The sequence below is a fragment of the Mobula hypostoma genome, chromosome 9 (genome assembly GCF_963921235.1).
Source record: "Mobula hypostoma chromosome 9, sMobHyp1.1, whole genome shotgun sequence".
In the NCBI taxonomy this organism is placed as follows: Eukaryota; Metazoa; Chordata; class Chondrichthyes; order Myliobatiformes; family Myliobatidae; genus Mobula; species Mobula hypostoma.
Window position 1 is genome coordinate 20,345,960 of NC_086105.1, and position 12,953 is coordinate 20,358,912.

Sequence of the window (12,953 nt, forward strand, 5' to 3'; positions counted from 1 at the left end):
GAAGATGTCCTGGGTACTTTGTTGGCTAGTACCCAAGATGTAAATCTAGTCAGCTCCAACCTTCTGCAGCTTCTTTCGGTCCTGTGCAGTAGCCCCTCCATACCAGACAGTGATGCGGCCTGTCAGAATGCTCTCCATGGTACATCTATAGAAGTTTTTGAGTGTATTTGTTAACATACCAAATCGCTTCATACTCCTAATGAAGTATAGCCATTGTCTTGCCTTCTTTATAACTGCATCGATACATTGGGACCAGGTTAGATCCTCCAATATCTTGACACCCAGGAATTTGAAACTGCTCACTCTCTCCACTTCTGATCCCTCTATGATTGGTATGTGTTCCTTTGTTTTACCCTTCCTGAAGTCCACAATCAGCTCTTTCATCTTATTGATATTGAGTGCCAGGTTGTTGCTGCGACACAATTTCACTAGTTGGCATATCTTGCTCCTGTACGCCCTCTCATCACCACCTGAGATTCTACCAACAATGTTTGTATCATCAGCAAATTTATAGACGGTATTTGAGCGATGCCTAGCCACACAGTCACAGCCATACAATCTCCTCTTGTATGGAAGTTCTGACTATCACATATTGATTGATAGAGTGCTTTCCCTCCTCTGCCCAGTTGCACAGCTAGGTGCACACATGTGCAAAACCCTCACATTTGGAGATGGTTAACCTGTTGGAAATGTACATGTCACCGATATCACCCAATATTTATTATTAAGCCAAATCTTGCCCATTTAATTTTTCAGCTTGAATATGAAGAATGCGTAGAGATATGTCCAACGTAACAATAAATCAGCTTATATGGCATTTGTACAGATAAATATTTTTATTTCATGCACAATTTTTGTTTCACATATTTCAAAGTGATTAAATAAAGTCACCAATGTACATTAACTATCTGAACATGAATTTTGCCCAATGCCTTGGTCATACAATAACAATAGTAAAACTTATGACTATTTTCTTGCTTTTGAACTATTTGTGCTAGGCCTAACATGTAGGCAGTTCTAAGTTTAGGGTAAGGTAAACTAGGCTCTGTATTGAATAATTTATAGTCCTATTTCTTATACAACAGAATTAAAGAATTCCTAGCATTAGCTAATGGAGATATTTCTTAAAATATTGATTAGTTATATAGTATACACTTGTTTACAGTGCAATTGATTTCCCCTTTTAAATATTAAACACACTTATTATAAATGTCCAAATATATATAAAAAATCCAACTTTTAAAGATTAGTTTTGAACTGTAACAATTTTCTATAAAATGTGATGACAGAAGGACAAAATCTTGGGACTTCCTATCAAATATGGCAGAAACACCACAACCTCATGGGCAAGAGGTCATAGGAAATAGATGCTGGCTGTGTCCTGATCACACATTCCAAAGATAACTGCTTTAAAAATATATATAATGCTTTGGAGAAGGCAAATTGTCTGCACAGTGGTACAGTGCCAGAGGCATAAGGTCAATCAGTGCCTCAGAGAATACATGTAGCTAGATGGACTTCCTCCTAAGTCCCACAGGTAAGTTAATTAGACATTAAGATTTCCCCAGTGTGTAGATGAATTGGACAGTGGGGAGAATAAAATATGGAATTAATATAGGATTAGTGTAAATGGGTGGTTTACAATAGGCTGAAGGACCTCTTTCCATACTGTATCTATAACTTTGACCTTTTTCAGGAGTCTGATGACTACAAAATACTCTCCAGTGATCAATGAATACATACAAAGCATGCATTTAAAATTTTTGTATTAAAGTGAAATTTTACCCTCGCCTGGGCAAGGGCTACAATTTGAAATATGTATTTAAAAATACATGGTTGTCTTTCACCTACATACTATTTATATTTAAAAAAAATAGAGCCACATAAAGAACAATACTTCAGAACAATGATGCATCTCTGCTTGTGGAAGTTTTCTGACCTTTCCTGTGTTTCCTGTCTTTACTGGAGCAGTTCATAAATGAAGATCATAGTACTTGTCAGCAAATATTGTGTGCAAATGTAAGACTCTCAAGTTGGTTGCAGTCAAAGACTTTGTTTCCACCGCCAGTAATCTCCCCAAAAGACAAGATCTATGGTGATATCACAGGACAGGTGATTGATAAAGCTCCTATTATGGTAGCAATGGAAGATAGTTGAATCATAGGATGGAAGAGCCATAATTGCAATAGAGCTTTGCCAAGTTTGGAAGATTAGTCTAATATACTAGGTCCTACATAAGTCACTTGTTGAGTAATTTCAATGTAAATAAGTAGTTACATATATTAACCTAATAGTTCATGAAGATTTGAACAGGATACAGTTATATAACCGCCAGTTTGCTAGGAATATTGCAGAGCCAGTATTCTGCAGTTGTGAAGCTCTCTGCTTTCAATAGATTCGAGAGAACTTTGTGCATTTTGGTCTTTGTAGCTTCATAGCCTTGTTTCTTGGAGGTCTTCTTCTGCCTCCTCCTGTAAGGCAGTTATTTTAGGTCGCGTTTTCCTTTTGCTTGAGTTCCGTCTATGAGCTGTAAAGAGCTTTGCACGGTCCGAATGTCCAAAGACCTGCTTGAAAAGGTTTGCTTCAGTGAGAAGCTTCTGCAGAGCATCAAATTGTTTGACTGAACATCCCTCAATTACCTAAAATTAAACACACAATCAATGATTAGACAAAGGAGTCTCTCATTTGTCATCTTCCATTGAGAAAGTAACAAATTTCATTTTGTATAATGAGTTTCTAAAAGAAAAATCTATTTCACATAGAACAGTGCAGCACACTATGTTGTACAGATCCTTTAATCTATTTCAAAATCAATCCAACTCTTCCTTCTCACATAGGTCTGTATTTTTCTATCATTTATGTGCATATCTAAGTCTCTTAGATGTCCCTCGTTTATCTGCCTCTACCACCTCCCCTGGCAGCACATTACATGCATTTACCAATCGGTGTAAAAAAATTACCTCTGACATCCCCATATACTTTCTACCAATTACCTTGAAGTTACATCCCTCTCAAATTAGCCATTTCCACCCAGGGAAAAGATCTCTGGTTATTTAGTTCAAATCTTTAAGGAAATACATTTCTTTTCAAGGGATATTAGGGAAACAATAATAAAACACCACAAAATATGCTCAAGGTACTGGCTCTGTTGATACCACGCCTTAAAATGATATTTTTGGCAGTATTAAAGTGGAAGTGATCAGAAAATATGTCTCACAGAGAAGCTGATCTTTCCTGGTATTTCAGATGAATTGAAAATTTGCACATTTAAGGGGGAATGGGGGAACAAAACTGCAAGTCAGGTAACTTGTCAAACCTTTCAGGAAAATGAGCAATATCTAATGTTAAACACAAAAGATTTTATAGATGCTGGAAATCCAGAGCAAAACACACAAAATGCTGATGGAAATCAGTAGGTCAAGCAGCATCAATGGAAATCAATAAAACATCAACGTTTCAAGCCAAGATCTTTCCTTGGGACAGGAAAGGAAGGGGGAAATGCCAGAATGAAAAGGTGTGTGGAGGAGAAGGAGGACTAGCTGGAAGATGATAGGTGAAGCCAGGGGGTGGGAAAGGTAAAGGGCTGGAGAAGAAGGAATCTGATGTGAGGAGACAGGACAATGGGAGAAAGGGAAGAAGGAGGGTCACCAGGGGGAAGCGATAGGCAGATGAGGAGAAGAGTTAAGAGCCAGAGTGGGAAAAGGAAATCGATTTTCATCCATTGGGTTCGAGGCTACCCATATATACAAGACTTTTGCTCCTCCACCCTGAGAGTGGTCTCACTGAGGCAAAAGAGGAGGCCATGTACCAACATGTAGGAACAGAATAGGTATTAAGACGGTTGGTCACCAGAAAATTCTACTTTTGGTGGATAGGGCAGAAGTGCTCAAGAAAGTGGACCCCAATTGGTGTTGGGTTTCACCAATGTAGAGGCTGCCGCATCAGGAGCACTGGATACAATAGGCAACCCCAACAGATTTGCAGGTGAAGTGTTGCCTCACTTGGAAGGACTGTTTGGGGCCCTGAATGGAGGCGAGGGGGGATGTAAATGGGAAGATGTAACATCTTGGTCGCTTACAGAGGTATGTGCATGGAAGGAAATGTTATGTATATTTTGACCTTTATGAATTGCTGTCAAGCTTCCCTGTGTGTCACGTACTGAGCGTAATGTGAGAGTGCATTCTGGGTAGATGACTCACAATTAAAAATAAACCGCTGCTCATTTGATCCTCACCCTAACGTCCCTCATCTGTGTTATTCACGGGCACCCAGCTTCCCAGTACCACAAATATAGCAACTGGCCATGAGTTGAGAAGTCCTCATGTGATATTTATTGTTTTGTTCCTTTCGGCAAGAAAAATATGTGTGCAACACTGGCAGTGTAAAATGTGTGTGAACAAAAAGAAAATGGCCACAGGGAGCATGGTGAGTGAAGAATCCAAGGGGAGAGAACGAAAACGGGATGGCTAAATAAAATAGATAAGGGAGGGAGAGGGAGATGGATAAGACAAGTCAGCTGTTCTGGTACATAACTGTGTTTGAACATGGTGAAATGTTTAGAAGTATGGGGCCATATGATGAAACAACAGAGCAATGGAGATCATACACTGAAACATTTGAATATTTTGCTCCGGCAAATCAAATTTCAGATGATATTCGTGTTCCTACTTTTCTGGCTGTGATGGGTGCAAAAACATTTAATTTATTACGCTGTCTAGTGCAACCTGCCTTATGAGGACATAGTTAAAGTCTTAAAGAACCACTAGTCACCTAAACCTTTGATTATTGCTGGGAAGTTCAGATTTCATAAAAGGAATCAAGAGGAAGTCGAGTCTATTTCATATTTTGTGGTAGTGCTGAAGCAATTGACGTTATTTTGGGCAGTTGATGAATGACACATTATGTGATAGACTCGTATGCAGTCTGCGTCGTGAGGCAATTCAGAAATACTTGCGTACAGAAGACTGACTAACATTACAGAAGGCATTTGAGATTAGTACAACTATGAAGATGGCAGCTAAAGAAGCACAGCTATCAAGCACATCTTCCCAAGATCATAAAGTTTCTATTGACTTTAAGAATAAAACACTTATTGGGAATTAATGTTACCATTATGGCAAAACTGGGCATTCAGTAAAAGAATGCTGGTATAAGGATTTAGATTGCTGAAGTGTGGCAAAAAGGGAACGTAGTGGCTATGTCTGTAAAAGTTAAAAAAAAATCACTTTAATAAAGAAAAATAACTTTTGGAAAAACAGCGAACAAGATGGAACATACTGAGGATGGACTGAGTGACTTTCACTCTGTAGTTAAAGAAGCTTTTCATGTTTTATCTGTTTCAGGACACAATGACGGCTATTGGGTGACCGTGTGAGAAGCTGGAGTCACGGAATGGATGCAGGTGGACACGGGTGCTGCAGTATTGCTGGTGTCAGAGACAGCTTACACGGAGAAATTGCAGCATCTCATCCCAGAAAGGGCAAGATTGACTTTAAAGTCCTACACTAATGAGGTTGACCCAATGAGGGGAGTGGTAACATGTTACAATGGAGATTAACAGACAGAGAAAGAAATTTCCACTGAACCTTGCTAAAGGTAGATATCCAGTGCTTCTGGGCTGCTCATCAATGCAGCAGTTCAAACTCAACTGATATGAGGTGCACTTACTGGTGGGAGCACTGGTCTATTGAAGAAATACACATATGTATTCAATGGAGAATTGGAAAGACTGGTCCAGAGTAAGGTATTGGAACCAGTGGATGTAAGTAAATGGGCAACTCCAGTGGTTCCTGTCCCAAAAAGGGATGGATCTTAAGGCTTTGTGGAGACTTCCCCAAGGTAACCATTAACTCAATTATTACGGCTGAACAATACCCTCTTCCCCTTATTGGTGACCTTCCTGCAGGATCGGCCAGAGGACAGACATTTAGCAAGATTGATTTGTGGCAAGCGTGCTTGCAGATACATGTGGAGCCAGAGTCACAGGAACTGTTGACCACACTGACTCAGAAAGGAATGTTCAAGTACCGAAGACTTCCCTTTGGCATTGCCTCAACTCCCGCACTTTTTCAGCGAGCAACGGACGAGATCCTGTTTGGGTCAACAGGGGTGTAATGCTATTTGGTTGACTTACTCATAAGGTATTACTGGGGAAAATGAGTGTGAGCACCTAAAAAACATGGATGTTACCACTCAAAGACTCAATGAATATGGGCTAAGGGTCCAAAAGGAGAAGAGTGAGTTCTTCTGACCTTCAGTTGAATATTTGGACCATGTGATTGACAACTCAGGGCTTCACAAGGCACCAAAGGTGAAGGCAATCATGGAGGCTCCATCACCACAGAATGCAAGTCAATTGAGATCTTTCTTAGGATTCTAACATACTATGTAAAATTTCTTCCTAACCTAGCTAGCATGCTGAAGCCACTTCAAGAGCTTTTAAATAAATCAACACCCTGGCAGCGGACAGATCACTGTGAAGGGGCTTTTAAAAATGCCAGAACAGCTTTGTCACAATCTGAAGCACTCACACACTTCGACCGGTCATTGCCTCTATAGTTGGCCTGTGACACATGGTATGGAGGCTGTTATCTCACTCATCATGCCATTGCCACTGTCACATCAAGGAAATTAAGCAAGCAGAAAGCTGCTATGTCCAGATTGAACAGGAAGCACTCGCAATTGCTTTTGGAGTTCAGAAATTCCATTAATTCCTCTTTAGTCAATGATTTACACTACTGACAGATCATCACCCCAATGTCAATTTTTGGTCCATGTGCAGATATTCCTTCTCTGGCTGCTAGTCAAATTCATGCAGTGGTTGGTGCCTCAAGGCCAAAGAATGTGCCACAGTCATGTTCCTTTGTAGGATTTGTCAATTCCAAGTGTAAGGTAGCTTTCCAAAAGACAAAGGAAGTGGTGATGTCAGACACTGTACTCTCACAATATAATCCACATTGTCCAGTGAAGCTCACGTGTGACGTCTCAGGTGCAGTCATGTCACATGTTATGAGTGATGGAAGTGAACACCCCATAGCATTTTGATCACACCCCCTTACTGTTGCAGAGAAAAATTATGCACAGATTGACAGAGAAGCCTCTTGTGCTCACCAACCACCTCATGAGCCATCACATTCAGCACCTCATTCTCCGTAACTTCCGCTATGTTCAATGAGATCCTTCCTCCCCTCATTTTCAGCTTTCCACAGAAATCCCTCTCTCTGTGATCCTCTCGTCCATTTGTCCCTCCCCACTAATCTCCTTCCTGGCACATAACCCATCCTATCTCCTATCTCTATTCCCATTCCGACATGTTGGTCCACTGCCTCCTCTTTTGCCATGATGAGGCCACTCTCAGGGTGGAGGAGCAACACCTCATATTCCATCTGCGTAGCCTCCAACCTGATGGCATGAAAATCGCTTTCTCCTTCCAGTTAAAAAAAAGGTTGCCTCCCGTGCCCTCTTCTTAAATTCCCCACTCTGGCCTCTTACCTTTTCTCTTCGCATACCTCTCACTCCCCCCTGTTGCCCCTCCTGCTTTCCTTTCTCTAATAGTCCACTCACCTCTCCTATCAGATTCCTCCTTCTCCTGCCGTTTACTTTTCCCATCCACCTGGCTCCACCTATCACCTCCTAGCTTGTCCTCCTTCCTCTCCCCCCACCTTTTTATTCTGGCATCTTGCCCCTTCCTTTCCAGTCCTGAAGAAGGGTCTCAGTCCGAAATGTCGACTATTTATTCATTTCCATAGATGCTGCCTGACCTGCTGAGTTCCTCCAGCATAAAGGTAGAAATTTTGCTTTCTATCTCTATCAATGACCTTAATGAGGATATACCCAGCAAAACAAGCGATGTCAATGGAGGGAGTTAGCCTGATGACTTTTCATCAGAACTGGGAAAAAGCTATAGATTAGAAAGTATGATGGTGCTATGGACGAAAAAGAATTGGAGTGAACTAAGGAGAGAATCCATGATACGATGGGAGGCAGGAGTGATCAAATGACAAAAGGAATGATAATGAAAAAGAGAGCATGGGGTAATCTGACAGGTATTTTCTACAGGATCAGTTTTATTATGAACATCATGTTTTACCACAGAGCTACAGTATATAATGTTTAAGCCAGATTTCTCTGTTCCTGCCAAGAGATACAGTATTTGACCTTTGCACCTATACACATTCTGTATTATGCTCTGCTTCACATGAAAATGCCTTGCCCAGATAACACAAGAAACAGATGAGACACAAAAGGACATACCAAAAATTGCTGGCATTCAAGGAGAGCTTCTATCCTATGTTCTGAGAGTATAACGGTACAATTTGAAAATGTATGCTTAAGTGTCTTCCTTATGATTTGGAATGTCCTGTTGAAAGAAGAAGACTTAAATTCCATATTGTCATTTTATAGCGTATCTCAATTATTTCTCAAGCAATGGACATGATTTCAAATAATATTAGTATCATTTGAGATTGTCATTCTTCTAAATAGTGAGCCATACTTGCCTATTTCAAATATATTTTCATTTCAAATTTTTTGAATAAAATTATTAATAATCATGGCACAAACACAGATATTGAAATTCAATAGTGTCATAAATATATTAACTTAAAGATGAGAGAGACACAAAAGAGGACAAAATTATGTATAATTTATTTTATCTTTAATATCTTCTCATCAGCATATACATTTTCCCTGGGTCATTTCCTCCTTCCCTTTCTCCTATGGACCACTCTTCTCTCCTATCAGATTCCTTCTCCAGTCGTTGACTTTTCCCAACCACCTGGCTTCACCTATCACCTTCTAACTAGCCTTCTTCCCCTCCCCAGCCTTTCTATTCTGGCACCTTCTCCTTTTCTTCTCAGTCCTGAAGGTAGGTCTTGGCCCGAAATGTCCACTATCTATTCTTTCCATAGATACTGCCTAATCTGCTGAATTCCTCCAGCATTTTGTGCATGTTGCTTTGGATTTTTGGCATCTGCAGACTGTCTCATGTTTATGTACAAGTCTTGTCTTTCATTTGGCCTTCTATGGGCTTGTTGGTCTTCAGAAATGAGCTTGGTTTCAGACTAGTTAAATGCAATATCTCCAGGTTCAGATCATGAGCAAGCCCTTACCTTGGCCTAGTGCTGCGACTGTTTACTTTACACAACTGCATTGTGGAAGTAGCTTAACCTAAAGGATTTACTAGTTCAATGAGATATCCCACCGCCACCTTGGGCTTTAGAAAGTGAGTGGCCCTGACATCACGAGAAATTAATAAATAAGTAAAAAGTCACCATTTTACCAATTCCTTGAGACTCAATATGTTGACTTACACAGGGTCCAGATGAGCTGTAGGTTCGTCAAGCAACAGGATTTTGGCTTTGCTGAGAATGGATCGAGCCAAACACATGAGTTGTTTGTGCCCATTGCTGAGGATATAGCCACCATCCACCAAAACAAAGTTGAGATTATCTGGAAATTGTTCAATCATTGATTTCAAGCCAACCTACAGTAATATAATAAACATTAGGAGCTCATTCAAACTCAGATTATAATACATAAAAGTAATAAAAGCTGAATAGAGCTTTTGAATTCAATGGGAATTTACTTATATTTCACTGTTGGCACAGATACCTTTTTATGAGGGTAACTATAAAAATAAATAACCATTTTTATAGTTTCCTTCATAAAAATATCTATTGTCTCATTTAGCCTATGAGTTTTTGTCTAACATTGCAATTAGTTTGAAGTAAGAAGACACAATTTTGAATATAAAAAAGTGTAATATGTGAGCTTCACAAGTTTGTTTTTCACCACAATAAAGGTTATTTATTTTAGCTCCTAAGTCACAGTGGCATACAAAAGTTTGGGCAACCCTGGTCAAAATTTCTGTAATTGTGAATAGCTAAGCGAGTAAAAGATGAACTGATTTCCAAAAGGCATAAGGTTAAAGATGACACATTTCCTTAATATTTTAAGCAAGAAAACTTTTTTATTTCCATCTTTTACAGTTTCAAAATAACAAAAAAAGAAAAGTGCCCGAAGCAAAAGTTTGGGCACCCTGCATGGTCAGTACTTAGTAACACCCCCTTCGGCAAGTATCACAGCTTGTAAATGCTTTTTGTAGTCAGCTAAGAGTCTTTCATTTCTTGTTTGGGGGATTTTCACCCATCCTTCCTTGCAAAAGGCTTCTAGTTCTGTGAGATTCTTGGGCCGTCTTGCATGCACTGATCTTTTGAGGTCTATCCACAGATTCTCGATGATGTTTAGGTCAGGGGACTGTGAGGGCCATGGAAAAACCTTCAGCTTGTGCCTCTTGAGGTAGTCCATTGTAGATTTTGAGTTGTGTTTAGGATTATTATCCTGTTGTAGAAGCCATCCTCTTTTCATTTTCGGCTTTTTACAGACAGTGTGATGTTTGCTTCCAGAATTTGCTGGTATTTATTTGAATTCATTCTTCCCTCTCCCAGTAAATTTTCCCCGTGCCACTGGCTGCAACACAAGCCCAAAGCATGATCGATCCACCCCCGTGCTCAACGGTTGGAGAGGGGTTCTCTTCATGAAATTTTGCACCCTTTTTTCTCCAAACATACCTTTGCTCATTGCGGCCAAAAAGTTCTATTCAAAAGGTTCAAAGGAACATCTAAACAAGCCTGATGCATTTTAGAAACAAGTCCTGTGGACTGATGAAGCTAAAATAGGCGATTGCAGTGATACAGTTCTATAATGCTTAGTGGCATCCAAATTCATTGGATGGCATTACATTGCATTATAATAAGTCTTTAATTATCTGTGGAAGACACCTGCAGTATGTAGGAAATTCGACAGTGACAGGGGACAGAAGTGAGTGTATTGCTATTACTAAGGAGAAGGTGCTACCACCTGGACCAAATGGACTACACCCCAGCATTCTGAAAGAGATAGCTAAAGAGATTCTGGAAGCATTACTAGTGATTCTTCAAGAATCATTAGAATCTGGAATGGTTCCAAAGCTCTGGAAAATTGCAAAGTCATTCCACTCTTTAAGAAAGGAGGCAAAATTAGAGGCCAATTTGCCTGATTTCAGTGTTTGGCAAGATGTTAGAGTCCACTATTAAGGATGAGGTTCTGGGGTATATGGAAGTATGTGAAAAAATAAGCGCCAGAGTCGGCATAATTTCCTTCAGGGAAAATCTTGGCCAACAAATCTTTTGGCTTTTGTTAGCATAGACAAAAGAGAGTAAATAGAAGCTGTTTACTTGGATTTTCAGAAGGCATCTGACATTGTGCCGTACATGAGGGTGAAGGCCAGTAACTGCCATGGTCAATGACCAAGGTCAGCAGACCCCAACGACAAGGGCCAGTGACCCCGAAGTCAGTGAATCCCAAGATCAGAGGACCATGCAGGACAGGTCTGGGGACACAAGGTGGGTCGGAAATTCCAGACATCAGATTCCCATGATCCTCAAAGATGGAGGTAGGATTGGCAGGTGCTGAAGATAAAGATCTGCAATCCATAAAGTCAAGGACCACAGTCAGTAGGGCCCAAGGACAAGTGCCAGTGAGTCCCATTGGGCGAGGGGAGAGTAGGAAGGGGGTTTGTTTTGCTGCTGATGTGTCTGTATTGTTGTATGTTGGCTGCATGCCATGTTGGCACCGAAAGAATGGTGCAACTTGTGGGCTTGCCCCATGACGTAGATCCACAGACTATGTTCTTTGTAAACATCTCACTGCATGTCTTTATGTGCATGTCACTAATAAATCTAATCTAATCTAATCTTACCTAAACAAGATAAGAGCCCATGTTATTACAGGAAAGATAATAGCATGAACAGAGGGTTGGTTGACTGGCTGAAGACAAAGAGTGGAAATAAAGAGGACTTTTTCTGATTGGCTGTCAGTGACTAGAGGTACTCTATTAGTGTTGAGTCTGCTACTTTTCACGCTACATATCATTGACCTGGATGAAAAAAATAAGTGTTGAGGAAACGGGAGACTGCAGAAGGACTTGGACAGTTGAGGAGAATGGCCAAAGGAATGACCAATGAAATATAGTGTAGGGCAGTGTATGGTCTTGCACTTCGTTAGAATGAATAAAGGTGTAGACTATTTCCTAAACAGGGAGCAAGTTCAGAAATTGGAGATGCAAAGGGACTTGGGTACAAACTTTTGAGAGTCCTTGTGCGGGATTATCAAAAGGTTAACTTGCGGGTTGAGTCAATAGTAAGGAAGGCAATTACAATGTTAGCATTCATTTCAAGAGTAGTAAAATATAAAAACAAGGATGTCATTTTGAAACTTTATAAAACATTGGTTAGCCCTGATTTGGAGTATTGTGAGCAGTTTTAGGCCACATATCTAAGATAGGATGTACTTGCATTGGGGGGGGGGCGCGTTCGAGAGGAGGTTTATCAAAACGATTCTGGGAATGAAAGGGTTAATGTATGAGGTGCATTTGATGGCTCTGGTCCTGTGCTTGCTGCAGTTTTGAAGAACAACGAGGTATCTCATTGAAACCTTCCGAATATTGAAAGTGCCAGATAAAGTGGACATGGAGAGGATGTTTTCTATAGTTGGAGAGTCTAGGACCAGAGGATGCAGCCTCAGAATAGAAGAACGCTCCTTTAGAACAGAGATGAGGAGGAATTTCTTTAGCCAGAGTGTGGTGAATCAGAAGAATTCATTGTCATAGTCAGCTGTGGAAGTTAGATCATTTGGGTATATTTAAAGTGGAATTTTAAAGGTTCTTGCTTACTGAGGGTGTCTACAAGGAGAAGGCAGAAGAATAGCTTTGACAGGAAGAATAAGTCAGACATGATCAAGTGGCAGAGAAAATTTGATGGGCTGAATGGCCTAATTCTTCTCCTATGTAAAGTCAGAGTGGGAAAAGCTATTCTAACACAGTCCACCTCCTAATATTTCACTTTCTGCCTTGGTGACACTTGTCAGTTCCAAACCTTATTTGAAATTCTGAAGTATCTGTGTTTTTTTGTCTG

At 40.3% G+C, this 12,953-nt stretch overlaps 1 protein-coding gene across 1 annotated transcript in view; it reads right to left on the reverse strand.

Moving 5' to 3' along the window:
• Nucleotides 1-284: 284 nt before the first annotated feature.
• The window catches only part of cftr (CF transmembrane conductance regulator), a 152,430-nt gene continuing 139,761 nt past the window's right edge, over nt 285-12,953 (reverse strand). The window contains exons 25-27 of the mRNA XM_063057835.1: nt 9,312-9,484; nt 8,254-8,359; nt 285-2,639 (exon numbers count right to left, since the gene is read on the reverse strand). Coding sequence (XP_062913905.1) covers nt 2,433-2,639; nt 8,254-8,359; nt 9,312-9,484 — 486 coding nt within the window. The 3' untranslated portion in view covers nt 285-2,432. The remainder of the gene's footprint in view (nt 2,640-8,253; nt 8,360-9,311; nt 9,485-12,953) is intronic.